We start from the raw sequence: 24,273 nt of genomic DNA, 5'->3' as shown, positions 1-24,273 counted from the left end.
GTTGGAGCCCTGCAGGACCTGCTTCCCCTGTGTGGATGAACCACAAGGCCTGAACTGGTCACAGAGGCCAAAACCTCTTTCCCGGCCTCTGCTGCATGCCCTGTGCATGGGAATAGGGGATCCACCAAGCAACAGCACACCCCACATTGGGACAAGGGGGACGGCCCGTGGTTGTAGGGCCACGCCAACAGAGGCCCTGGGAAGAGTCCTGGCCTGCGCTGCCTACTGGGGGCTGGCCTGCAGCTTCGTGGAGCACAGGGTCTGGGACGGGGGTAGGAGAGTTGGGTGCATGGGGGGAAGTTGGGGTGTATAGGAGAGTTGGGGGTGGGTGCAGGGTAGTGGAACTGGCAGAGGTGTAGAGGGGAGGGTGTGTGTGGTCTTGGGGCTGTTGGGGGAAGGGTCTTTTTGGGATGCTGGGGAGGAGGGGTGCTGGGGGTCTCTGGGGTGCTGTGGGAGAAGGGCAATGTGGGGGACAGGTGTTGGGGTCTCCGGGGTGTATGGGGGAGGGGCAATGTGGGGGACGGGTGTTGGGGTCTCCGGGGTGTATGGGGGAGGGGCAATGTGGGGGACGGGTGTTGGGGTCTCCGGGGTGTATGGGGGAGGGGCAATGTGGGGGACGGGTGTTGGGGTCTCTGGGGTGTATGGGGGAGGGGCAATGTGGGGGATGGGTGTTGGGGTCTCCGGGGTGTATGGGGGAGGGGCAATGTGGGGGATGGGTGTTGGGGGTCTCTGGGTGCTGTGGGGGAGGGGCAATGTGCTGGAGGGGTGTTGGGGTCTCTGGGGTGCTGTGGGGGAGGGGCAATGGAGGAGGAGGGACTTGGCGGAGGTCTCGGATGCTCGGGGGAGGGGCAGGGGGTTCATGGTCCCACCGAAACCCCCAGAGCCTGACAGACCCACTCCACTGCCGGGAGGGCGTCGGCCCCTTTACGAGCCGGCGCAGAGGCCGGGCTAAGCCCCGCCCCGGCTGAGCCTGACGGGCAGCGGGTCGCTCCAATCGGGAGCTGGGAGCCGAGCAACGCGTGGCCGTTGGGGCCGAGGCCCCCCCCCCGCCCCCCAGTATGGAGCCGGCCGCCCGCGCGGGCCCTCGCGCAGGTGAGAGAGCGGCCGGGGGCTGCGGCGCGCGGCAGCGTGACGTCGCGCCCAGCGATGGAGTGACGTGGGCAGGGGCAGGCCCAGGGAGAGGGGCAGGGAGGGTAGAGACAGGTAGCGGCCCAGGGGCAGGTGGGGATAGGGGCTGGCGGGGAGCAGGGCCAGGGCCGGGGGGGGGGATAGGGGCTGGCAGGGGGCAGGGAGCAGGGGCAGGTGGGGATAGGGGCTGGCGGGGAGTAGGGGCTGGCGGGGAGCAGGGAGCAGGGGCAGGTGGGGATAGGGGCTGGCAGGGGGCAGGGAGCAGGGGCAGGTGGGGATAGGGGCTGGCAGGGGCAGGGCCAGGGCCGGGGGGGGATAGGGGCTGGCAGGGGGCAGGGAGCAGGGGCAGGTGGGGATAGGGGCTGGCAGGGGCAGGGCCAGGGCCAGGGCCAGGGGGGGATAGGCGCTGGCAGGGAGCAGGGGCAGGTGGGGATAGGGGCAGGGGCAGGGGTTAGGGCCTGGCAGGGAGTAGGGGCAGGTGGCGATAGGGGCTGGCAGGGGGTCGGCCCAGGTGCAGGGGGGGATAGGGGCTGGCAGGGGCGGGGGCAGGTGGGGATAGGGGCTGGCAGGGAGCGGGGGCAGGGACAGGTGGGGTTGGGGCAGGCAGGGGCATGTGGGGATAGGGTATAGGCGCTGGCAGGGGCCCAGGAGTAGGAGCAGGTGGGGATAGGGGCAGGCAGGAGATGGGGTTGGGGTAGGGACATGTGGAGATAAAGGCTGGCAGGGGCTCTGGGGTAGGAGCAGGTATGGATAGGGGCAGGTGGTGGCATGTGGGGATAGGGACTGGCAGGGGGCAGGGGCATGTGGGGATAGGGTACAGGGGCTGGTAGGGGCTATGGGGTAGGAGTAGGTGGGGATAGGGGCAGGCAGGGCCCAGGAATAGGGACAGGTGGGGATAGTGGCAGGCAGGGGTTGGGGTAGGGGCTGGTAGGGGCATGTGGGGATAGGGTATAGGGGCTGGCAGGGGCTCGGGGATAGGAGCAGGCAGGAGATGGGGTTAGGGGTAGGGACATGTAGGAATTAAGGCTGGCAGGGGCTCGGGGTAGGAGCAATAGGGGTGGGTAGGGGCAGGCAGGAGATGGGGTTGGGGCAGATGGTGGCATGTGGGGATAGGGGTTAGTAGGGGCTCAAGGGTAGGAGCAGGTGCAGATAGGGACTGGCAGAGAGTTGGGGCAGGGGGGTGGGATTAGGGAAAGGTAGGGGCATGTGGGGTTAGGGTGTAGGGGCTGGTAGGGACTATAGGGTAGGAGCAGGTGGGGATAGGGGCAGGCAGGGCCCAGGAATAGGGACAGGTGGGGATAGTGGCAGGCAGGGGGTGGGGTTGGGGCAGGTAGGTGCACGTGGGGATAGGGGTTGGCAGGGGCTCCAGGGTAGGAGCAGGTGGGGATAGGGCCAGGCAGGGGCAGAGGCAGAAGGGATAGGGGCTGGAAAGGGCCCGGCCGAGGGGTAGGCGGGCAGGGCCCAGGGGGACACTGGCGGTCTCTGTGGTGGCTGTGCAGTGACCGAGGGGCGGCACAGGGCTCCCTGCCAAGGACCCCAGGGATGGTGCTGCTCCCTGGGCAGAGTCTGCTCCCCTTGGAACACCAGCTCAGCACCGGTCTGAGTGTGGAGCCCCCCCAATGCAAGCTCAGAATCTCTTGGACAGCAGCATCTGTAGGGGTTGCACATGCACTGTGCACTTGTGAGATCATAAAGGGTAAAGTGGCTACAATCGTTCCTCAGTTTCCTCTTCCCATCTGTGGCAGCGAGAAAGCTGTTGAGTTCGCCTGCTACCCTGTAACCGTTTTTCTCTGAGCTCTCTTTGGATCAAGACCTATCCTGTATTTTGTCTTATGTTAACAATTTTGAATTTCTGATAATTTTAAAAACAAAACAAAAAATCCATTTTTGTTTTGTGCCCTGTCCACATGTAATGGCAGACTTGCAGGCTTTGGGCTACAAGGCCTGTCCATCCTGTGATGGATTCATCCTGTTAGCTATCAGCCACAGCTGGTCTTTTTTGCCTCAGGGAAATATATGTACCTGGCCGGTGCTCAGTGTGAACACAAAAATCCCATGATACCTGCCTCAAGTTTTACCTGCTGGAGAAATCCATGTGGATCATCTCCGTTCCAGAAGAGAGAGGATCTTCCTCTAGATTGGACCAGGCTCCCATGAAGTCATCCTCTGATAGTGCCCATACTTGCTGGCGCACCACTCCTATAACCACTGTGGACAAGAAATTGATACCAGAGAGAGACTCCGCACTAGTGACGTCTGCGTTTGTAACCCTGGTTTCAAATCCAGCACCAAGAGACGAAGGAAGTCGGAGCACAGAGGCAGACATGGATCCAGGAACCACTCAGTGTCCTTCCATAAGGAGAGGTGGAGACAAGGATCAGCCCTCCAGGGTCATGACTACTAAGCTCTCTACAATTGCAAAGGCTAGTGAACGTCTCTCAGTCATAAGCTTGGCTCTGGAGAAACATGTCCCAGTACCGATCTTAACACCATCCATAGGACTGGTACTGACATCAGCAACACAGTTGTGAATGGAACCTGCGGACTCCTTATTAGAGGAACCAGTACTGACGATGTCCCAGGTACCACTGCCTCAGTTGGCACCAATGCATGCTCCCATCATGGCACTGAAATCGCTGTACAAGTTGGCACCAATCATTGAGGACATTTCTTCATCATCCCTATCTCCAGGGCACTCATGCTTGCTGATCTCATAGAGAACCCTTCCCTCTGAAAACCAGGGAAGGCTCTATAGAATGGTCTAGAGGCTTGTCCCTCCAACCCCTCTATGGGTGGCACTAGACTGGCCAACCACAAGCAAGCTAACCATATCGATATAACATACCACCATGGACATGCTGGGGACTCCCATGCCATGCCTCCGGGAGCGGTTCTTCCCAACCTAGAAAGAGGAGATTAAGGTCCGCCTGTGCACCCATAGTCAGGTTGCTATCATCTTTCTTGGGAGAACAGAAGCAGGGAGTTGAGGTGAGTGCATCTGAATGGGGGCACCCTCTCTTCGTGTCCAGATGTAGCTGTCATCTCTGCCAACATCAGCTCTGTACAGCTTCAGGGCTTTCCAGGAGCTGCTTTCCAGAATTGCAGAGACCCTGGATATAGAAACCTCTTTAGAGGTTTGACAACCTGTGCTCAGCTATACCAAGCAGAGTCACCCTTCCGATTAACAAGAGTATCCTAATAGTCACAAAGTCACTGCAGCAAACGCCTACCACCGTACCCCGCCCACAGCCAAACAAGCAGAAAGGCACTGTGTGGTGCCACAAGAGGGTTTTGAACAGTACTTTATGCACCCAGTGCAGTGACCCAGGCCTCAGCTAGTCTGTGCCTACTGTGAGGTGAGCAGAGGCAAACCAACACACTGGGAGGGTTACCTTAAATTTTAAACTGTCCAACTGAAAAATCCCAGAAATTTGGCAGGAACAGTAATAGAATATAAATAATAGAATATAATATAAATAATGTAAAGTAGCATCAAATACTTGCTCAGGAAAATAATAAACTTTAAATTACCATCACAATAAGTTTTTTTTACAACATGCTGTGTCACCCCAAGAGGGAATTGACGACTCCTCTCCCTGGCTGCAAAGTCCAGCTTCACCCCAGCTGTCCCTACTTTTCCTCTCTCTGGCTTTTGATGCTCCATTACTTCAGTGCTACAATGACAGCAGCTCTTTCCAACAGATGCACCCGCGAACAACAGCTCCTCAGCTGGAGGGCCATACAGCTTCCCAGGCACCCAAACTGTATTCCTCTGTCAGCGTCTCAATGGTTACCTCACTGGCCATACGCTCTGTGCCCCTTGTGGCCAGGCTACTTGTACACTGCCTTTCATGGTCCAACTTCCTCTCCCCAGCTTCCTCAGCAAATCCCCTGTTTGCCTCAGTGCAGTTTCTTTTTACCTCCTTCTTCTTGAACTGCCTTCCCATTGCCAATTCTGCGGCAGATTCCAAGCCCCTTCTCCAGCTTGAGCAGCCCTCTTGTCGACTGTCTCTTCCCCCTAGGACAGCACTCTATGCTGCTTCGTGACATATGCAGGCCCTAACATTGCCCTGTTGGTCAAAACTGCAGCAGGTGCACCAAAACTGCACCAGGATTATTACATCCAGCACTAGGCTCATTGGTAGTATCTGCTGTTTGTGAAAAATCAAAACAAACAAAAAGTAGCCCCCAAGATGAGGATCCAAAACAGCTGGACCTTTTTGGGAGGAAGGAGCATAGCTCTGCCTCACTCCAACTTCATATTTCAAACTGCCACTCCACACTTGGTACCAGGCAACAGGTTTGAAACGAGAGTTGAATGCCACATTCACACCAGTGGAGAGTTGACCCTTCCTTTGGATGTCACTTTTCCCCATTCCATTGAATATGGGCTGTCATAGCAACAGACAGATGGATGCCAGACATAGTTGCCTGTGGCCACTCTGTCCAATTCCAACCTCTGCCCCTTTCCCTGTCCTTCAGGGACCCGTCTCATAAGGATACTGGGGGTGAGGGGGGAACCCAACGTTGCCTCCTGCTTTGTCTAGAAGCCATAGATGAAGTACCTCGGGAGTACAGGGGAAGAAGCTGCTATTCCTTGTATTTTCTTATCCTGAAGAAGAAAGGGGAGGTCTGTGTCCTATCCTAGACCAGAGAAGATTGGGGATGGTAACACTTGCCTTCCTTGGCCCATCCCTTCAGGCTCAAGATTGGTTTGTGGCTCTATTACAGTGTGGTCTTGGTCCATGACTAGGGCATCTAGATGCTACCATAAAACAAATTATAATAATACTTACAAAGACACCATAATAGAGGCTCAACTTAAATGTATGCCTAAAATTAAAAAAACACAGTAAAAGAACTAAAAAAGAGCCACCATGGCTTAACAACCATGTAAAAGAAGCAGTGAGAGATAAAAAGGCATTTTTTAAAAAATGGAAGTCAAATCCTAGTGAGGTAAATAGAAAGGAGCATAAACACTGCCAAATTAAATGTAAAAAATGTAATAAGAAAAGCCAAAAAGGAGTTTGAAGAACAGCTAGCCAAAAACTCAAAAGGTAATAACAAAATGTTTTTTAAGTACATCAGAAGCAGGAAGCCTGCTAAACAACCAGTGGGGCCCCTGGACGATGGAGATACAAAAGGAGCACTTAGACGATAAAGTCATAGCAAAGAAACTAAATGAATTCTTTGTTTCAGTCTTCATGGCTGAGGATGTTAGGGAGATTCCCAAACCTGAGCCGTCTTTTGTAGGTGACAAACCTGAGGAATTGTCACAGATTGACATGTCAGTAGAGGAGGTTTTGGAATTAACTGAGAAACTTAACAGTAACAAGTCACCGGGACCAGATGGCATTCACCCAAGAGTTCTGAAAGAACTCAAATGTGAAATTGCAGAACTATTAACTATGGTTTGTAACCTGTCCTTTAAATCAGCTACTGTACCCAGTGACTGGAAGATAGCTAATGTAACGCCAATATTTAAGAAGGGCTCGAGAGGTGATCCTGGCAATTAGTGACCGGTCAGTCTAACGTCAGTACTGGGCAAATCAGTTGAGACAATAGTAAAGAATAAAATTGTCAGACACATAGAAGAACATAAATTGTTGTGCAAAAGTCAACATGGTTTCTGTAAAGGGAGATCGTGTCTTACTAGTTTATTAAAGTTCTTTGTGGGGGTCAACAAATGTGGACAAGGGGGATCCAGTGGACACAGTGTACTTAGATTTCCAGAACACCTTTGACAAGGTCCCTCACCAAAGGCTCTTATGTAAATTAAGTTGTCATGGGATAAGAGGGAAGATCCTTTCATGGATTGAGAACTTGTTAAAAGACAGGGAACAAAGGGTAGGAATAAATGGTAAATTTTCAGAATGGGGAGGGGTAACTAGTGGTGTTCCCCAAGGTTCAGGCCTAGGACCAATCCTATTCAACTTATTCATAAATGATCTGGAGAAAGGGGTAAACAGTGAGGTGGCAAAGTTTGCAGATGATACTAAACTGCTCAAGATAGTTAAGACCAAAGCAGACTGTGAAGAACTTCAAAAAGATCTCCCAAAACTAAGTGATTGGGCAACAAAATGGCAAATGAAATTTAATGTGGATAAATGTAAAGTAATGCACAATGGAAAAAATAACCCCAACTATATATACAATATGATGGGGGCTAATTTAGCTACAACTAATCAGGAGAAAGATCTTGGAGTCATGGTGAATAGTTCTTTGAAGACGTGCACGCAGTGTGCAGCAGTAGTCAAAAAAGCAAAGGGGATGTTAGGAATCATTAAAAAAGGGATAGAGAATAAGACAGAGAATATCTTATTGCCCTTATATAAATCCATGGTGCGCCCACATCTTGAATACTGCATGCAGGTGTGGTCTCCTCATCTCAAAAAAGATATACTGGCATTAGAAAAGGTTCAGAAAAAGACAACTAAAATGATTAGGGGTCCCATATGAGGAGAGATTAAAGAGGCTAGGACTTTTCGGCTTGGCAAAGAGGAGACTAAGGGGGAATATGATAGAGGTCTATAAAATCATGAGTGGTGGAGAGAAAGTGAATAAGGAAAAGTTATTTACTTGTTCCCATAATATAAGAACTAGGGGCCACCAAATGAAATTAATGGGTAGCAGGTTTAAAACAAATAAAAGGAAGTTCTTCTTCACTCAGTGCACAGTCAACCTGTGGAACTCCTTGCCTGAGGAGGTTATGAAGGCTAGGACTATAGCAGGGTTTAAAAGAGAACTGGATAAATTCATGGAGGCTAAGTCCATTAATGGCTATTAGCCAGGATGGGTAAGGAATGGTGTCTCTAGCCTCTGTTTGTCAGAGGGTGCAGATGGATGGCAGGAGAGAGATCACTTGATCATTACCTGTTAGGTTCACTCCCTCTGGGGCACCTGGCATTGGCCACTGTCCATAGATAGGATACTGGGCTGCATGGACCTTTGGTCTGACCCAGTCTGGCCTTTCTTATGTTCTTATGCTACCATCCACCTGGATCACAGGAAGTACCTAGGGAGCCCAGTCATTACATGTGAAAGGGGCCAATTGTATGGCTTTGCCGAAGTGGCAGGTAGATGTTAAAGCTGAAACCTAACAAATTAGATTTGCCAATTTGATAAATATTATAGCCAATATTTTAATGGAATCTAATAATGATAACCCCTTTTCATTGAGTCTGGGGTTTACTAATTTTAACATTGGATTTTTCTCAGGTCTGTATTTACCTTGTACAGTACTTTTCAAGTCAGGACACTTAGTTATTCTTAACCAATCAACAAGTTCATTAATTCATCAACAACCACATAGATATGCAATCAGTAGTTTTATAGATTAAGTTCAGATATCAGAGGTTCTAGGCATGTACTGAATAAAACAGACTCTCCTGCAAATATTTTATATAAACAGCATTGAGGCCATGCAGTTATAGTAGAGAACAACACAAATCACTAAGATTTCTTATTACATTTATTTATCAGCAATCAGTTCTTTAGTATCTCTAATATGTTTATCACACTTTAAGTAGTTCTCCAAGGAGTAAGGATGCACTTAGGGCACGCTTATGGTGAGGTCCTTGCTATTTCTAGTGTTTGGTTTGGACTAGTATAAAACATCAAAAGCAATTACTTAAAGTTAATTTCTGATGTCTAAACCATCCTATCCAGCCTCTTTTTGAAAACCTCCAGTGAAGGAACTTCCACGACTTTCCGAGGCAGTCAGTTCTGTTGTCCTACTGTTCCTACAGTTAGAGCTGGAGCCGTGAAATTGACAAGAATGACAGCCAACAACCCATGTAAGTAACGCAGTGTCTACACCGACACTGCATCGCCCTAACTACGCTGATAGAAGCCCTACGGCTCTCGTGGAAGTGAAGTTATGAAGTCAGTGGAGTAGGGCACTTACATCAGCAGGAGCAGGCTGTAGTGTGGGCACTGATATAATTAGGTCAATGTAAACTGCCTTACGTCAGCCTAACTCCATAGTGTAGACCCAGTCTAAGTCTTAAACTGCTGTGCTGTAGTTTGAACCCATTGACTTGTCCTGCCCTCTAGCAAGAGAGAATAATTTTTCTGCATCTTTTTTATTGCAGCCTTTCAGATACTTGAAGGCTGCTATCATGTCCCCTCTTAATCTCCTCTTTTCCAGACTAAACATACCCAGTTCCTTCAGCCTTTGCTCATATGCCTTGAATTCCATCCCTTTGATCATCTTTGTCGCTCGCTTTTGGAGCCTTTCCAGTTTCTCTGCATCCTTTCTATGCATTGGTGACCAAAACTGGATACAGTACTTCAGCTGAGGCCTAACCAGCACCTAGTAGAAAGATTATATCACCTCCCGTGACTTGCATGCTATGCCTCTGTTAATGCAACCCAAAATTGCATTTGCTTTTTTTGCAACAGCACAGCTCCACCACAACTCCTAGATTCTTCTCAGCAGTGCTGCTGCCAAGCCAGTTATCCCCTATTCTGTATTTGTGCATTTGGTTTTTCTTCCCTGAGCGTAGCACCTTACAATTCTCTTTGTTGAATTTCACTGTGTTGTCTATAGCCCAGTTTGCCAATTTATCAGGATCCCTTTGAATTTTAGCTCTATCCTCCAAAGTGTTCGCAGCTCCCCTTAGCTTTGTGTCATCTGCAGATTTGATGAGTTTGCTCTTTAGCTCTACATCCAGGTCATTAATAAACATGTTAAACAACATCAGACCCAGAACAGATTCCTGTGGAACCCCGCTTGAGACCTCCTTCCAGTCTGATATCACTCCTTTATAGTTACTCTTTGTTTGTGATTGTTTAACCAATTATGTATCCACTTAATGGTAGTTCCACCGAGCCCGCATTTCTCCAGTTTACTTATCAGAATGTCATGTGGGATTGTGTCAAAAGCGTTGCTAAAGTCCATTAATAATATATCCACTGCATTCCCCCTGTCCTCCAAACCAGTTACACTGTCAAAGAAGGAAATTAAGCTGGTTTGGCATGATTTGTTCTTAGTAAATCCATGCTGGCTGCTAGTCATCACCCCTTCATCCTCCAGGTATTTGCCATTGGAATGTTTTAACATTGCTCTAGTAGATCCCAGATATTGTGGTCAGGCTGACTGGTCTGTAGTTCCCTGGCTCCTCCTTTCCCCCCTTTTTAAAGATGGGCACCACTTTAGCCCTTCTCCTGTTTTCAGGACCTCTGCTGTCATCCATGAGTTTACAAATATTATTGCCAGTGGCTCCGAGATTTCTTCAGCTCTTTTCTTCAGCACCCTCAGGTGAATAGCCTCAGGCCCTGCTGCCTTGAGTTCATTCAGATGAGTCAGAAGATCTCTGCCGTGTTCTTATCCCAATCTGCATCCCTTTCCCTTTATTGTCTGTGATAACTTCACTAGTCATCCGTTCACATTATCCTATCATCCTATCCCTTCCTATCATCTTCCATTACCAGCTCACCTTCTCCATTGAGGAGTGGGCCCACACCATCCCTGATCTTTCTTTTTGTCTGACATATTTGTAGAATCCCTTCTTGTTGTCTCTAATATTCCTTGCCAGCTGTAACTCATTCTTTGCCTTGGCTTTCCTGATTTTGTCCTTATATGCTCATGCTATTCCCATATATGCTTCCTTGGTAACATGCCCCTCCCTTTCCTGTAAGCATCCATTTTGGATTTTAGATCGCTAAAAATCTCCTTGTGCAGCCACATTTGTCTCCTGTGGCTCTTCTTATCTTTCCTTTGCATTGGAATAGCTTGCTGTTGAGCCTTCAGTATTACATCTTTTAGGAACTGCCAACCCCCGTTTGACTCCTTTTCTTCCTAATTGATCTTTCCTATTTCTCTCAGTTAGTTGAAATCTGCCTTTCTGAAGTCCAGTATCCTTGTTTTGCTGTTTTCATGTCTTCCTTTCCTTAGGATCTTGAATTCTATCAGATCATGGTCACTTCCTCCCAAGTTCCCAACCACCTTCGTGTCCACAACTAATTCATCAATGTTGTTCAAAACCAGATCCAAAATGGATGACTCCCTAGTTGTTTCCTCAACTTTCTGAATGAGAAAGTTGTCCCCTTTCTTTCTCTGCTAGATTGAAGAGCCCATTAGCAAATACTCATTCCCTGCTAGTTCTCTCGTACTTTTGTTCCAGGGACTCAGTGGTTTTTACTGCTCAATATGAGATCAACATAGATTAGTTATGTTGCTGTCATATTATCACATAATATAATTGAAATAGTCTTGTTTATTTTAATTTTATTTTTTTCAATTGTTACGGGCAACTCCTACTTATTACTGCCTGAAATGTTGTATCTTTTTTAAATCAAAAGGCTTCCTGTTTGTGTTATAATGAAATAGTTTTATACTTAGACACAAATCCAACACAATTGCAATAGATCTTCTACAAAGTATGCCTTGTAAGGTATCAATGGGAATGTTATAGTCTGCTAAATATTATTACCCTGCTTATATGAGTGTATTATCATTGTATATGAAGTTATGAATCTTTGCTGTGTGTTTGTGTCTCAAACATGTTGTGTTCTTGGGTAACCCGCAAGGCAGATTTACATCAAGACCAGCCAGCCATGGTTCATGGGCCATCAAGGAGAATCAATTCTTCCAATGGGCTCCTCCTGAAGATGTCTCAGAGAGGACATAGACAATGGAGGCCCAGTGTCTCAGCAGGGCACATAGGACGTGTGATCCATGACTCCATGTTGGAGAGAGTAACTTTCCATGCGCATGTGCTGAAGGTATAAATGGAGACTTTTTCCTGCTCCACGTCTCTGGACTATGGTTTCTAACAAAGGGCAGCTTTGAACAATGGGCTGAGAACCCCCAGTCTTTTGGGTGATCTAGAGAGACTTACTGTAAGCTAGCAGATTTAACATCACTGCTGTTATCCTGATCTACAAACTCTGAAATCAACTGTAATGTATATGATGCATTTGAATCTTTTAATAACTCTCTTCTTTTATTATATGAATAAATGTTTAGTTTTTAATTTACTAAAGGATTGGCTATCAGCGTGGTTTTTGGGTAAGATCTGAAATATATTGTGACCGGGGGTGAGTGTCTGGTTTTTTGGAACTGGAAGAATCTAATACATGTGATTTCTGGTTTTAATCATCATTTATCACAGAAGTCTGGTCTATCTGGTAGTGCATGAGGGCTAGAGGGCCTGAAGGGGACTGTCTGTGGCTCCATAATAACTAGTACAGTATTTGGAAGCACACATTTGTTACTGCCTTGGTGACATCTTACAATAGAGTATCCACCAGTCTGGGGTCTGTGCCCTGGATTCCAGCAGTCTGACCTGAGATAGGCACTCTTAGCTGTGTCCCATGCCAGGCAGCATGACGATGGGTTTGTGTCAAAGAGTAAAACTATTGAATTACAACACAAAGAGGAGACATGTTGATTATGCACTACTTCTGTAGGGGAAATAATGTAAACATTAAAAAAAAATGAAATTTCCCCAAACAAATTTTCAGAAACGAAAAAAAAATTGTATTGAAATTCTTTCCCTTGGGACGTTGAGTTGAAATTGACATGCTTTAGCATAAATAAAATTGTTGAAATAACTTTTTCTGGCAAAAAACTGACAAATGTTGAGCCAGCTCTTGTCTTCTGTGCCGTACGAGCGAACAGTCCTGACTAATAAACAGATGTGTCACTCCGGCCCTGTAACGTTGTGTGTCTTACAATGCTTTGCTGAAGTAGCCCCTACCTGGGCCGCTCTCAAACAGCCTTCCAGCTTGCAAGCCACATCCCTGGTTCTCACCAGCTTTGGTTATACTGTAGGGTGACCCCAACACACCCCCAGTCTTAAATTTCCCCCCAGAAATATATGTCTTGTACTGCCCTGCCTTCTCCTGGACAATACAAATTATATTAAGTCTGCTATTTCTTTAATAGAAATAATATGCGCATAACTTGCCACCCCAAATGCAGGCTCCCAGACACTTCAATTTAAACACACTGGATTAGATACAATGATAAAGCAAGTTTATTAACTACAAAGAATATAAATAATGAGGCATAAAAGTCAGAAATGGTTATAAGAAAAATAAGATAAAACGTTTACTAATATCTAATTTAATGAACTATCAAATTCAAGCAGTTTCTCACCATAGGCTGTCAGCAAGCTTACTGACCAAATTCTGCAGGTTAGAACCCCTCCCCCAGATTCCAACAAAGGCTTCCTTTGTTGTTACAGGTGCATTGAATGTGATGGGAAGGGAGAGAGAAAGGGGGGTGCCTTGGGGTATTTGTCCCTCCCTTTTATAGTTGCAGTCATTTCTAGCTGGGCACCAGGAGCAGTGTTCCCTCAAAGCTGCGCAGCCGCCCAAGAATCAATCAAGTGCCGCACACTGATTAGCAGAGCCGCGCACATCCGGCACGTGTGTTCAGATGCCCCTCCCCCCGCTGCTCTGCAGCTGCGCTGCTCCTGCCCTCTGCCTTGGAGCCATCTGATCCACCAGCTGATTCCAGGACCCTGCTGCTGGCTGTGCAGAGCGGGGGGGAGGGAGGCGCTGACGTCAGGGTTTTCCCCTCCCCTCACTTCCCTCTGCCTGTGTACCCCATCTCTGCACAGCGGGGGAGGAGGGACAGGGCTCAGGAGCAGGACGGAGCTGCTGTGGTCTGAACGAGGCTTCTGGTGAGTGCCTCTGTGCTTAAAGACAGCGCACGGTCTCTCATATACTTCCCCAGCAGCCAGCACACACTCACACTGTCTCTGTCACACACACACAGTCTCTGTGTCTATGTCTCTCTCTCTCTCACACACACACTGTCTCTGTCTCACACTCACACAGTCTGTCTCTCACACACACACAGACACTGTCACACTCACTCTCACGCATACACACACACTCTCTGTCTCTTTCACACTCACCTCCCAACACATACTTGTGTTGTTGTTACTTCTTGGTACTTCCTTCAATGCACATATATTCTGTGTAATTTTATTCTTTCAAGGTGCTGATGTTTTAGTTTTTTGATTGGTCATAATTTTATTTCTCTCTAATGCTTAAATTTAATTCTTTTGAGTAGTGAATTCTAAAATGCCTACCTTGTCTTGGCTGCAGTAATTTTCCCTATTAGTAACTTTTTTGAAAATATATATTATATCTAGGTTTTCTGTTTCTACTGGTGGCACACATCCGCACATTACCATTGGTGCACATAACCAAATTAATTCTGCACATGGATGGAAAAAAATAGAGGGAATATTGACCAGGAGCGAAAGAATCTATGTGGAAGGATGTTCCCTGCTGCATTTTTTCTCCTATTTGAGCTTTCTTTGTTTCCCTTCCTGCTTGATGGCTCTATTTACTGCTTAAATGCAAATTAAGCAGAGCACATGTTCCTGTGTTTGAGACAGACCTGTTTCACAACCTCAGTTTGGGCAGGGCTGTGGGTTTGGAACATGTGTTGTTAACACCACACAGTGGAATCTAGTAACTTCACATACAAATATTGCCATACACTTTTTATCAAGGTGATACTGACCAGCAAATTACAAGTTTTCAAATGATACCCTACCAGGCATACTTTGTACCAAGTTTATTACAATAGTATGTAGGGTATGAATACAGGGGTACATTCTGTCACACCTTTACATTGGCTAGAAGCATCAGTGAACCTCATGGCTTACCCTCCTCATGCAGCCTGTCACAAGGAGCCGGTGAAGCCGAGGCCTCATCTGAAGTTTATCCCCAATGTAGTCTCAAAATTTCATCTGAACTAGCCTGTTGGCTTATGTGTGTCCTCTCCCGAGCCCACTCTCTGGATACTTCAGGGGACTTATAGCACTATGCTGACAGAACAAAACCGTCCATCTCCTTGTCTCTTCATAGCCATCTCTGGTGCTTTGAGAGGGCAGGCTCTTTTGCCCCAGAGGCTAGCCGCATAGATCATGCAGTGCATCTTGATGTATTGCCAGATGGCTGATGGGCCTCTCCCTCAGGCCATTGAGGCCCACTCTGCTGCAGCACAATCCACATCATCTGCTTGTATCTGAAATCTTCAAAGCACTGTGCTCTTGACCTAGCTGCAGGTCAGATGCCAAGGACTGGAGAACAATGCTACAATTTCAGTTCAGCTAGATCAGCTGCCTTCCAGATGGAACATTGCTTGCCAGCCTCTTACAGCAGGATCCACACTGATGTGTATTTGAAGCAGTGAGAACGGTCACTTACCCTATGGTAACTGGTTCTCTGGGATGTTATCAGTGTGGATCACGTGATCTACTCTCCATCCCTGCTTGTTTGGAGCCCTCCACCTACAGGATTCTGAATTAGGGAACTAAGGGATGGTTGCTGCCTTTCCATGCTTTATGGAGTGCAAGGAAGTGCATGGTGCATGGATGGCCCTGATGGACACGGCTGTTCAAGTCTTTTCTCCTGCACACCTGCAGTAGAACCCACATTGACAACAGCATCTCAAAGATCCGCAGTTACGGTAAGGTAAGGAATGGTCCTTTGCATGGAGGGGGCCATTAGAGAATTTTTTTTTTTAAAGCGTTCAAATGAGGACGCAGAGAGTAGGAGCCTCTATCCAGGCCTCTTCCTAGTGTTGATTTCTGTCTTTGTACTATCCCCTCCCTGTACTCTCTTTCATCCAAGGAAGGATTGAGAGATTCACTGCTTTGGTTTAAACTCTTATGATTAGTGATTTATTGGTTACAAACCTTTCCCAAATGTGTGTGTCTCCAAAGCCCAGGGAATGACTTGTGTCTGGATTCTGTTTTTCTTGCAGATAAGAATGGGATGGGGGCTGACAATGAGGAGGCCGGGATAGCTCAGAACGCTCCTAAGACAGTGGATTCTCTCATGGCATTAACAGAAAGGTTCAGAGAGTGTGATTCCCAGGGTCCTGGCAAAGAGGATTCCTCTGGGAGTCCGAGCGGGACACAGTGGCAGCAGCAGGGGGACACTGTAGGGAAGAGACAGAGTAAATCTGACTGGGGCCAGCCAAAGAGCCAACCAAGAGAGAAGCCCCATCAGTGTCCTCAGTGTGGGAAAAGATTTGGACACAGTTCACACCTTATTACCCACTGGAGAGTCCATACAGGAGAGACGCCCCATCAATGTGCTGAATGTGGGAAGAGGTTCAAGCACCGATCCTCCCTCAATACACACCAGAGAGTGCACACAGGAGAGCGGCCCCACCATTGTCTTGAGTGTGGGAAGAGCTTCCGGCACAGCTCCCACCTGATCACGCACCGGAGAGTCCACACAGGAGAGAAGCCCCATCAATGTGCTGAGTGTGGAAGGAGATTCCGACACAGCTCTTCCCTTAACACGCACCGGAGAGTGCACATGGGAGAGAAACCCCATCAGTGTGCTGAGTGCGGGAGGCGATTCCGGCAGAGCTCGCACCTGATCACCCACCAGCGGGTCCACACTGGAGAGAGACCCTACCAGTGCGCTGAATGTGGGAAAACCTTTGCTGGCCACTCCGCGTTTGCCACCCACCAGTGGATCCACACTGGAGAGAAGTCCCACGCGTGCGCCGAGTGTGGGAAGAGGTTCCGGCACAGCTCCTCCCTCCATGCCCATCGCAGAGTGCACACTGGAGAGAAACCCCATCAATGCACTGAGTGCGGGAGGCGATTCCGGCAGAACTCACACCTGATCGCGCACCGGAGGGTCCACGTAGGAGAGAGCCCCTTCCGCTGCCCTGGGTGTGGGAAAAGGTTCAGCCACGGCACAGACCTCATTCGACACTGCAGGAAGGTGAGTCCCCAAGCTGCCAGGGCAGGGGCGGGATACAGGGACACGCTGTGACGTTACCCAGGGTACAATCTGGACTGATGAACAGCTGTGTCATTTCAGTGCTCCAACCTGGGGAGCCTTTTACACTCTTTGACAGCTAGCACTCCTGGTCCGCTCACACAGAGCCTGCAGCATGTAAGTTACTCCCACTTATAGTGTCTGAGTGCTGCAGCTAGCCACTTTTGATTTACACTGCGGAGCAACACCAGCAAACTCCCAGACCTGGACCGTCCCCAGAAATGTATGCCTTGGACTCCCCAGCCCACTCCTGCACAATACAAGCTCATACAAAGCCCTCATTTTATTAATAGAAAATGATAGGCACAAATCCTGTTATCCCAAATGGAGTTTCCCCAGCACCTCAGTTCAAACACACTGTTTTAGATAAAACAATGAACAAGTTTATTAACTGCAAAAAGATTTTAAGTAAATATAAGTCATGAGGCATGAAGGTCAGAATTGGTTACAAGAAAATAAAAGCTTATGCTCAAATACATTTGTTAGTCTCTAAGGTGCCACAAGTACTCCTTTTCTTTTAAGAAAATAAAAGTAAAACACAACTAATGCCTAATTAAACAAGTGAATTTAAAGCAGTCTCTCTCACCACGTTACAGCGGTCTTACTCACTGAATTTCTTCCCGTCAGGGTCCATCCTCCAGTCCAAAGCTGTTTCCTTTGTTCTTCAGATGTTGTGGATGCCATGGGTAGAGAGAAAGGGAGGAATAATTTGGGACATCCACTCTCCCTTCTTATAGTTTCTTTTTCTTCTTTGAGAATCATCTCCAGCTGAGGTTCAGAACAGAAAGTCTGTGTGGATGGAACCCCTAGCTGTTTCTTTATCAAGAGGTAGATTTTCCCCCCACACCCTCTTTCGTGCCAAAGAATGGTGACTTTACCAGGTGATGGTCTATATGATTTTTTTGACACCTGGCTGAAGCGTTGGCTAGCCTTTTCTCTCTGGGGAACTGGTTTGTGACTGCTCCGCAGACTTCAAACATGTCTTAGTAACATCTTATAACTTTATATGCACACACATTTTACTAGGACAATAATTATCAGCAAATTATGAGTTTTCAAATGATATCTCACAAGGCATACTTTGTACAAAATTTATCATAGCCCTGTAAAAGGGGTGAACGTAGTGGTACGGACTGTCACACGCTGTCCTCCCCCAAGTGGTACAACCTGTTCCTGGGCCTTAGGGCTTGTCTACACATAAATGTTAATCCATAATACAGTAGGGTGTGAATGTAAATGGATTAACTATCTCAGATTAACTTGACGTGTGGATACGCTTATTCTGGGATAAATGTGCTTTATTCCAAATTAGCTTAATCCAAAAGTGAATTAAACTAATTTGGAATAAGGCATGCTTATTCTGGAATAAGAGCCGGAATAGTCTAAGCCCTTAGAAAGGCAGCTTTCTCTCTTGTAATAGAACGGTTTCTCTGCCTGTCTTGTCCACTTACTGTAATAAATATTTAAAACGAAACCTGGGTTTGGACAGGGCCAGAATCATCCTGTGTCAGGGCATGAACTACCCGCTAACTATTGGGGGAGAGGAGAAATTTCCCTGGGGGCAGGGCTCCCATATCTGCCTTCTGCAGGGTTTGGGGCACCTTCTTCCAGGCTGTCATCAGAGACTGGATACCAGGCACCAGGCTAGAAGGAGCCCCAGGTGCCTTGAATCCAAGGCCAGAGCCACACAGGCATCACTGCCTCTTGCCTTTTTCCTCTCATCAGAAAGCAAAGCTGCACAGAACACGCAGTGCAAGCCCCTGCTGCTCCGTGCGTGGATGAGCAGTGGGACAGGCCCGGGAGAGGCAGGCACTGAGGAGGAGGCGTTTGTTGTTCCAGGTACCACTGACGTTTGCGGATGTAGCTGTGCATTTCACAGCGGCAGAGTGGGCCCTTCTGGGTGAGAGGCAGCGGGAGCTCTACCGAGACACGATGATGGAGAACTATGGGAACGTGGCCTCTCTGGGTAAGGGATTTGCTTCTCCACATGTATTAAGAGTCCAGGCCTTGGCTCAGGGTTTCTCGTCATCCCTTAGCATTCCTAGGGCTCAGCTTCTGTAGTTCCCAGAATCTGGGTGAGAAGCTGTCATCCTCCACTCCCAGAGCCACACCAGCAGGAGATGGGACAGACCAACTTTCCTAGGTTCATAGCGTTTAAGCACAGATGGGTTCATTAGATCATCCAGTCTGACTTTCTGCATGTCACAGGCCCTGACATGTCACCCCAATACCCCTATTTTGAACCCTGTGACTTCAGTTAAACTAAAGTCCTTGAGACACTCCACCATTGTGAATCACAGGCAGAGAGCAGGAGAGATCCAGGCATCACTAGCACCTGAGGCCCCTGCAATGGCAGGGAATTGGTTAGTGGTGATCCGAGCAGGCGACCCTCGTCCTATGCTGCAGTGAAAGGTGAAAACCCCCTGTGGTCCCTGCCAATCTGACCAAGGGGAAGATTCCTTCCCAACCCCAAATCCAGCATCAGTATGACCCCAGACATGTGAGTGAAGGACCAGCCGGGCATCTAGAGAGAGGATTCTCTGCACCATGTCAAACCAGCCCACCCCAACCAAGATCCTGTCTCTAGCTATGGCCAGAACGCTGATGCTTCAGAGAAAGATGGAAAAATTCCCTAGATTACAGTTGAACATCAGTGGGGGGAAAATCCTTCCTGACCCCTTCAGGTGCCTGTCTGAAGCCACGCATCTTGAGGGTGGATTATAGTCATTAGGATCTCCAGTACGTGTCCCCAGAGCACAGCACTGTGCTTGGAAGAGGAGGCTTCTGGGTGTCTTGCCTACTGCCCGTATTGAGAAAGTCTCTAGCTGTGTTTTCGGGTGGGGTGGGGAGCTAGGGGATAAACACTTGCTCTGTGCCAGAATCATAAAGCCTCTCGGGGTAGAGTGGGGATACCCTGGCCCTCAAACAGGGGCCAGTCACAAAGAAAAGTGCCTTGTAGCCTGGGACCAGGATTTCTCAACATCCCGGTGGGCAGTGGCTGCCATGGAAACCCAAGGAGAATGTTTCGGGTTGCAGTGTAAAGCTGTGAGTTGGAGGGGAAGCGCTCACTCTGGGTTGGATGGATGGATGGATGGTTGGATAGGGGAATTCTGGTTAATTCCTGCAGAAAACGGCCCTTAGCACCTGGGGCCTGTTTAACTCTGAGATCCTCTTTTCTCCGGTCTCACTTGCCTCTGGTTTCAGCCTCCAGTCTAGCGATGGGGCGACCCTGAACTCCTGGCCTGTGTCTCTTTAAACTGACTGAATGAGTCTCCCTGCTACAGGGAGGCAGTATACACACTGCAGTGCTAATCGCTTTGGGTTAACCCCGTTGTGTTTGGTTGCCATGCAGCCAGGTTGGCTCTCGATTCCAAGGGCCTCCCAGAGATGATGCGTGGGGAGAGGACATGGGGAGGTCAAGTGCCCCCCCAGGTTGGTCTGCCATGAGCGAGGAGGGAGAGGGGCTCTACCTTCACTCCCTGATCTTTTCCCCCTGTACCTTTGGCTGAATTGGCTGCGCTCCCTGGCAGCCGGGCAGGGAGCAGAACAGAGCCACATCTTCCTGAGACAGCCTGGCTGGGAGGTAGGGCGGCCCACTCCCTGCCTGGGCTTGGCTGCGGTGCAGAGGGATCCCCTCACCGCAGGTAACATGGGGCAGGGAGAACGTGGCAGCCCCAGACTCTGCCAGGGGCTTGTCACTCGACAGGGGAGACACGTGTGTTGGTCACATGTCCTCCCCTTTAGCTTGTGCCCCCTCAGTCATAACTTGCCCCGAGAGGGAGAGGGATTGGATTTAGCCCTCTGAGTTTGAGATAGAGGGTCCATTGGCATTTAGCAGAGGCGCTGGTGTCTTAACAGGGGCACATCAACTCCCCTCGCAGACACTTCGCCTCCGCAGAAGGCTTCTGTGATGTTTCCCCAGCTGTGAGGATCCCGCCTCCTTGTGAGCATGGGAAGGCTGGCTGGGGTTAAAATAATGGAACAATAAATGCTGAGACGTTTGGCTTGCTGGGACCTTACGTTTGGATTTTCCCATGAGCAGGGATTCCCGTTCACAAGCCTGACATCATCTCCTGCCTGGAGCGGGGGGAGGAGCCCTTTGTCCCAGCTGCCCAGGGCCTTGAGGAACCAGAGATCCTGAGAGGCATCTACGCAGGTGAGGGATGGGATAAAGCACCTCCGAACCCATGGACGAGTGAAATGAAATGTTGGGACCCTGGCAAAGCGGCGTGAGCGCCCCCCAGCTCTGCCTCCTCCGGTGAGCTCTGCGGAGGCAGGTCTTGGGCGGAGATGTGCAGTGTTTGTCGTGGCTCTGAGCAGCCTCTTTCTGCCTGGGGGGATTTGCCCCCCGAGTACCAGAGAGTTCTGGAGCCGTACTACAAAATGTAAACATAGAGTCCTGAGGCCAGAAGGGACCATTAGCCCCATCCAGTCTGGTGTCCTCAATCACCCAGGCCAGAGAACCTCCCTTGGAGAATCCTGCAGCCAGCCCCTGGCGAGTGACTGAGCCAGAAAGGATCCTAGGGATCCAAAGAGAGAGACCCCTGCAGCCCCCCTGCTCTGTCGCCTTCCCTTCACTATTCCCTTTCCTAGCTGTCCTCGCGCATCTCCTCCCCTCGGCAGATGGATGTTGTGCATTCAGCTCTGGGGTTCCTGCCCTGGGAGTAGTGGTTATCGGTGACACACCTGGGTGCGGTTCCTATTCACAAGGTTCCCTGTCTTCCACCCTCAGGGGACGGCTCATACCCAGATGGCCTCTTTATCCCAGATAATGACAGGATTGTGTCTCCGACTCGAGAGTCCTCACCTGGGAATCCCGACTGGGGAGCGAGCGAAGCAGTGGGCACCCTTTGGAGCTGCACAGAGACAAACCCGCTCCATGCACTGACTGTGGGGGGTGTCACAGCTCGTGTTGCATCAGAGACACCCCGCCGGATAGAAACCAGCAGGGCTGCGTCCCCTGGGCCCAGGGGGCCCCGTCCCACCAGACACATTCTGCATCACACACCATTCGAGGCTTGTGGGGTCAGCCGTGAGTTGTGGTCTCAGGGGAAGGGAGCATATTCCTGGGGTGATTAATTGCTTGGGAATCACATAATGGGGGGGCATTGGGGTAGAAACCAGAGGGAAAGGATTCCTGGCTGTATCACTGGCCTGCTGGGTGACCTTGGGCAAGTCACTGCCCTGCTCTCTGCCTCCGTTTCCCTATCAGTAAAATGGGGATAATGTTACTGACCTTTGTCAAACACTTTGGCGTCTAGTGAAAAAAAAACACTAGACAAGAGCTGGGTTTTATTATTTTATTTTATTTTATTTTATTATTAAGGAGCATCTTGGGCTTATTGATCATTGCTTAGGTGCCAGTGATCATGACTTGATTACATTTGTCATGTGCAAACAGAACAATGTCCAAACCAGTATAATTATATCTACACTTGTACTTTAAAAGGGCCAGTTTCACAAAGCTGAAAAAAGTGACGAGTCAAATGAGCTGGGAGAAAGCATTTAATCAGAAAATTGTGAATGCTGTTTTGGAGTTGTATAAGAACATTGTACTAGATGCCTAAAAAACCCAAATTCCCCAAGAAAGAAATAAAGGCTATTCATGTGGAAAAAAACCAACAACCTGGCTTAGAGACGTGAAAGCAGCTATAAAAAAATACAATATGTAACATCTGGGGGAAAATGTAGAAAATTGCTAAGGGAAGCGAAAGGACACAAGGAGATTATCCCAGCCAGGGCTTTGTCAAGCCGGGCCTTAAAAACCTCTAAGAATGGAGATTCCCCCACCTCCTCCCTAGGTAACCCATTCCAGTGCTTCACCACCCTCCTAGTGAAATAGTGTTTCCTAATATCCAACCTAGACCTCCCCCACTGCAACTTGAGACAACTGCTTCTTGTTCTGCCTCTGCTTAAACCAAATCTGCATCAGAAGAAAGACTTACAAAAAGCAATGAAAAGGCAGTGTGAGACGCACCTAAACCTCTCTGGACAAGGATGACAGGATTCAGGAAGCTCCCCGAGCCTTATTTGCATGGACGATGGGACAAGGAGGCATCTCTATTAGCATACAGAATGGAGAACAGAGATTTCAAGGCAAGAACTGCACAGAACTCTGGGACCAGGGAAGCACTGAATGATGGGGGATCTCTGCTCCAGATGTTAATGAACCCATGCCCGCACACACCGAGCTCAGTAGTTATCAGACCAATTCTATTAATAAATCCTTTATTGGGATCCAAAATAGTGAAGCTCTCTAAGTGCATTGTGAGCTCCCACCAAGGAACACCGCCCATAGCCAGGAATGATCAGCTCCCCTGTCTAGCCTGAACAAAACAACTTTGGTAGTGTCCCTTGTTTACACATAAACAAATCTAGTCTTCTCCCTTGAACCATTGTTGTTTCTCTACAAAAAAATCCTGCTCATGCTCAAGGAAGTGTTCTGATGCCTGGATCCAAAATCTGCATCCGTTCCATTGGGACTTTATGTTCTCCTGACTGATCATGCTGTGGGCTCTGCCTGTCCCCAGCACTACAGACCCTCACCTACCCACCACCACCTGGGACCCCGGATCGATTCACGCTTCATGGAGTGGTGAGAACTCAGTGTGGTCTCTCTCCCCCTACCTCGTGGGTGTTTTTTGGTTTCCTCATTTGCTCTGCAGCAGCGCTCCTCGTACCTAAGCTAAAAGATCCCTGCAGCACCCAAAAATCCTGAGGGGTTTGCTCATCAAGTGGGTCACTACCAGAACAATTGTAACGTGAAAGTGGGGGTAGAGACGTGCTGAACCAGAGACATATGAGGGTGACAGCTTGGAGGTGCTGTTTGACCCACTCTGCTGAGTCCAGGGACATATAAAGTGTCAGCTGGGGAGTGCTGATTAACCCAGTGCTCTCAGATGCGCTCTATTAGTGTGTGCGTGTTCGTCTGATTCTGGGGCTGGAGGAACCCAGCCCCGGGGAACCTGCGTCCTGCCGGATAGCTCCACTGGGAGGGAACTTGCAGCAGGGAGAAGTAGAGCTCTGTATGAGAACAAGTGATACAAGCAGGACATTGATAGAAGTACAGAACCCCGCCCCCCGCTCCAAAGAGTTACCCTAATAAATGAGCATACCCCAAAGCTGGTAACACAGGGGACATTCTGCTCCAGCACGTGACGGGGGGAGAGCTTTCCCTAGACTCTCAGGCTGAGTGGCTGCAAATGGCTCTGAGGACAAACTGCCCGGCCCTGAGGGGGCAGCAAGATGGCATCACACCGTAGCACCAGGCCTGTGCTGGGGTCAAGCCAGAGCCCACGCCACGGCCTGTACTGCGTGGACCACACCTGCCTCCGCCGGCCAAGTCCTGTCCTGTCCTTCGACAACACAAGT

At 49.0% G+C, this 24,273-nt stretch overlaps 1 protein-coding gene across 2 annotated transcripts; it reads left to right on the top strand.

The window, feature by feature from the left end:
* Nucleotides 1-986: 986 nt before the first annotated feature.
* LOC140902303 (uncharacterized) lies at nucleotides 987-22,517 on the top strand. Of its 2 annotated transcripts, none has more exons than XM_073322249.1 (5): nucleotides 987-1,092; nucleotides 15,866-16,845; nucleotides 18,742-18,868; nucleotides 20,945-21,058; nucleotides 21,671-22,517. In XM_073322249.1, exons 1-5 carry the CDS (start codon nucleotides 1,059-1,061, stop codon nucleotides 21,979-21,981), a joined length of 1,566 nt encoding a protein of 521 aa, XP_073178350.1. In that variant the 5' UTR covers nucleotides 987-1,058; the 3' UTR covers nucleotides 21,982-22,517. The 2 variants fall into 2 exon arrangements, with proteins under 2 accessions (XP_073178350.1, XP_073178349.1); XM_073322248.1 differs by having other exon boundaries at nucleotides 991-1,092; nucleotides 21,635-22,517.
* Nucleotides 22,518-24,273: the final 1,756 nt, after the last annotated feature.

The sequence above is a fragment of the Lepidochelys kempii genome, chromosome 23, assembly GCF_965140265.1.
Source record: "Lepidochelys kempii isolate rLepKem1 chromosome 23, rLepKem1.hap2, whole genome shotgun sequence".
Lineage (NCBI taxonomy): Eukaryota > Metazoa > Chordata > Testudines > Cheloniidae > Lepidochelys > Lepidochelys kempii.
The sequence above is the reverse complement of the archived record's forward strand: the minus strand, read 5'-3'. Positions and strand labels throughout refer to the sequence as shown.

Excerpts from the sequence above, each read along its gene's own strand:
- LOC140902303 (XM_073322248.1), top strand. The coding sequence starts at position 1,059 with ATGGAGCCGGCCGCCCGCGCGGGCCCTCGCGCAG. Across the intron at positions 16,846-18,741 it reads TCATTCGACACTGCAGGAAG|GTACCACTGACGTTTGCGGA; the intron begins GTGAGTCCCCAA and ends TTGTTGTTCCAG. Across the intron at positions 21,059-21,634 it reads CCTGAGAGGCATCTACGCAG|GGGACGGCTCATACCCAGAT; the intron begins GTGAGGGATGGG and ends TTCCACCCTCAG.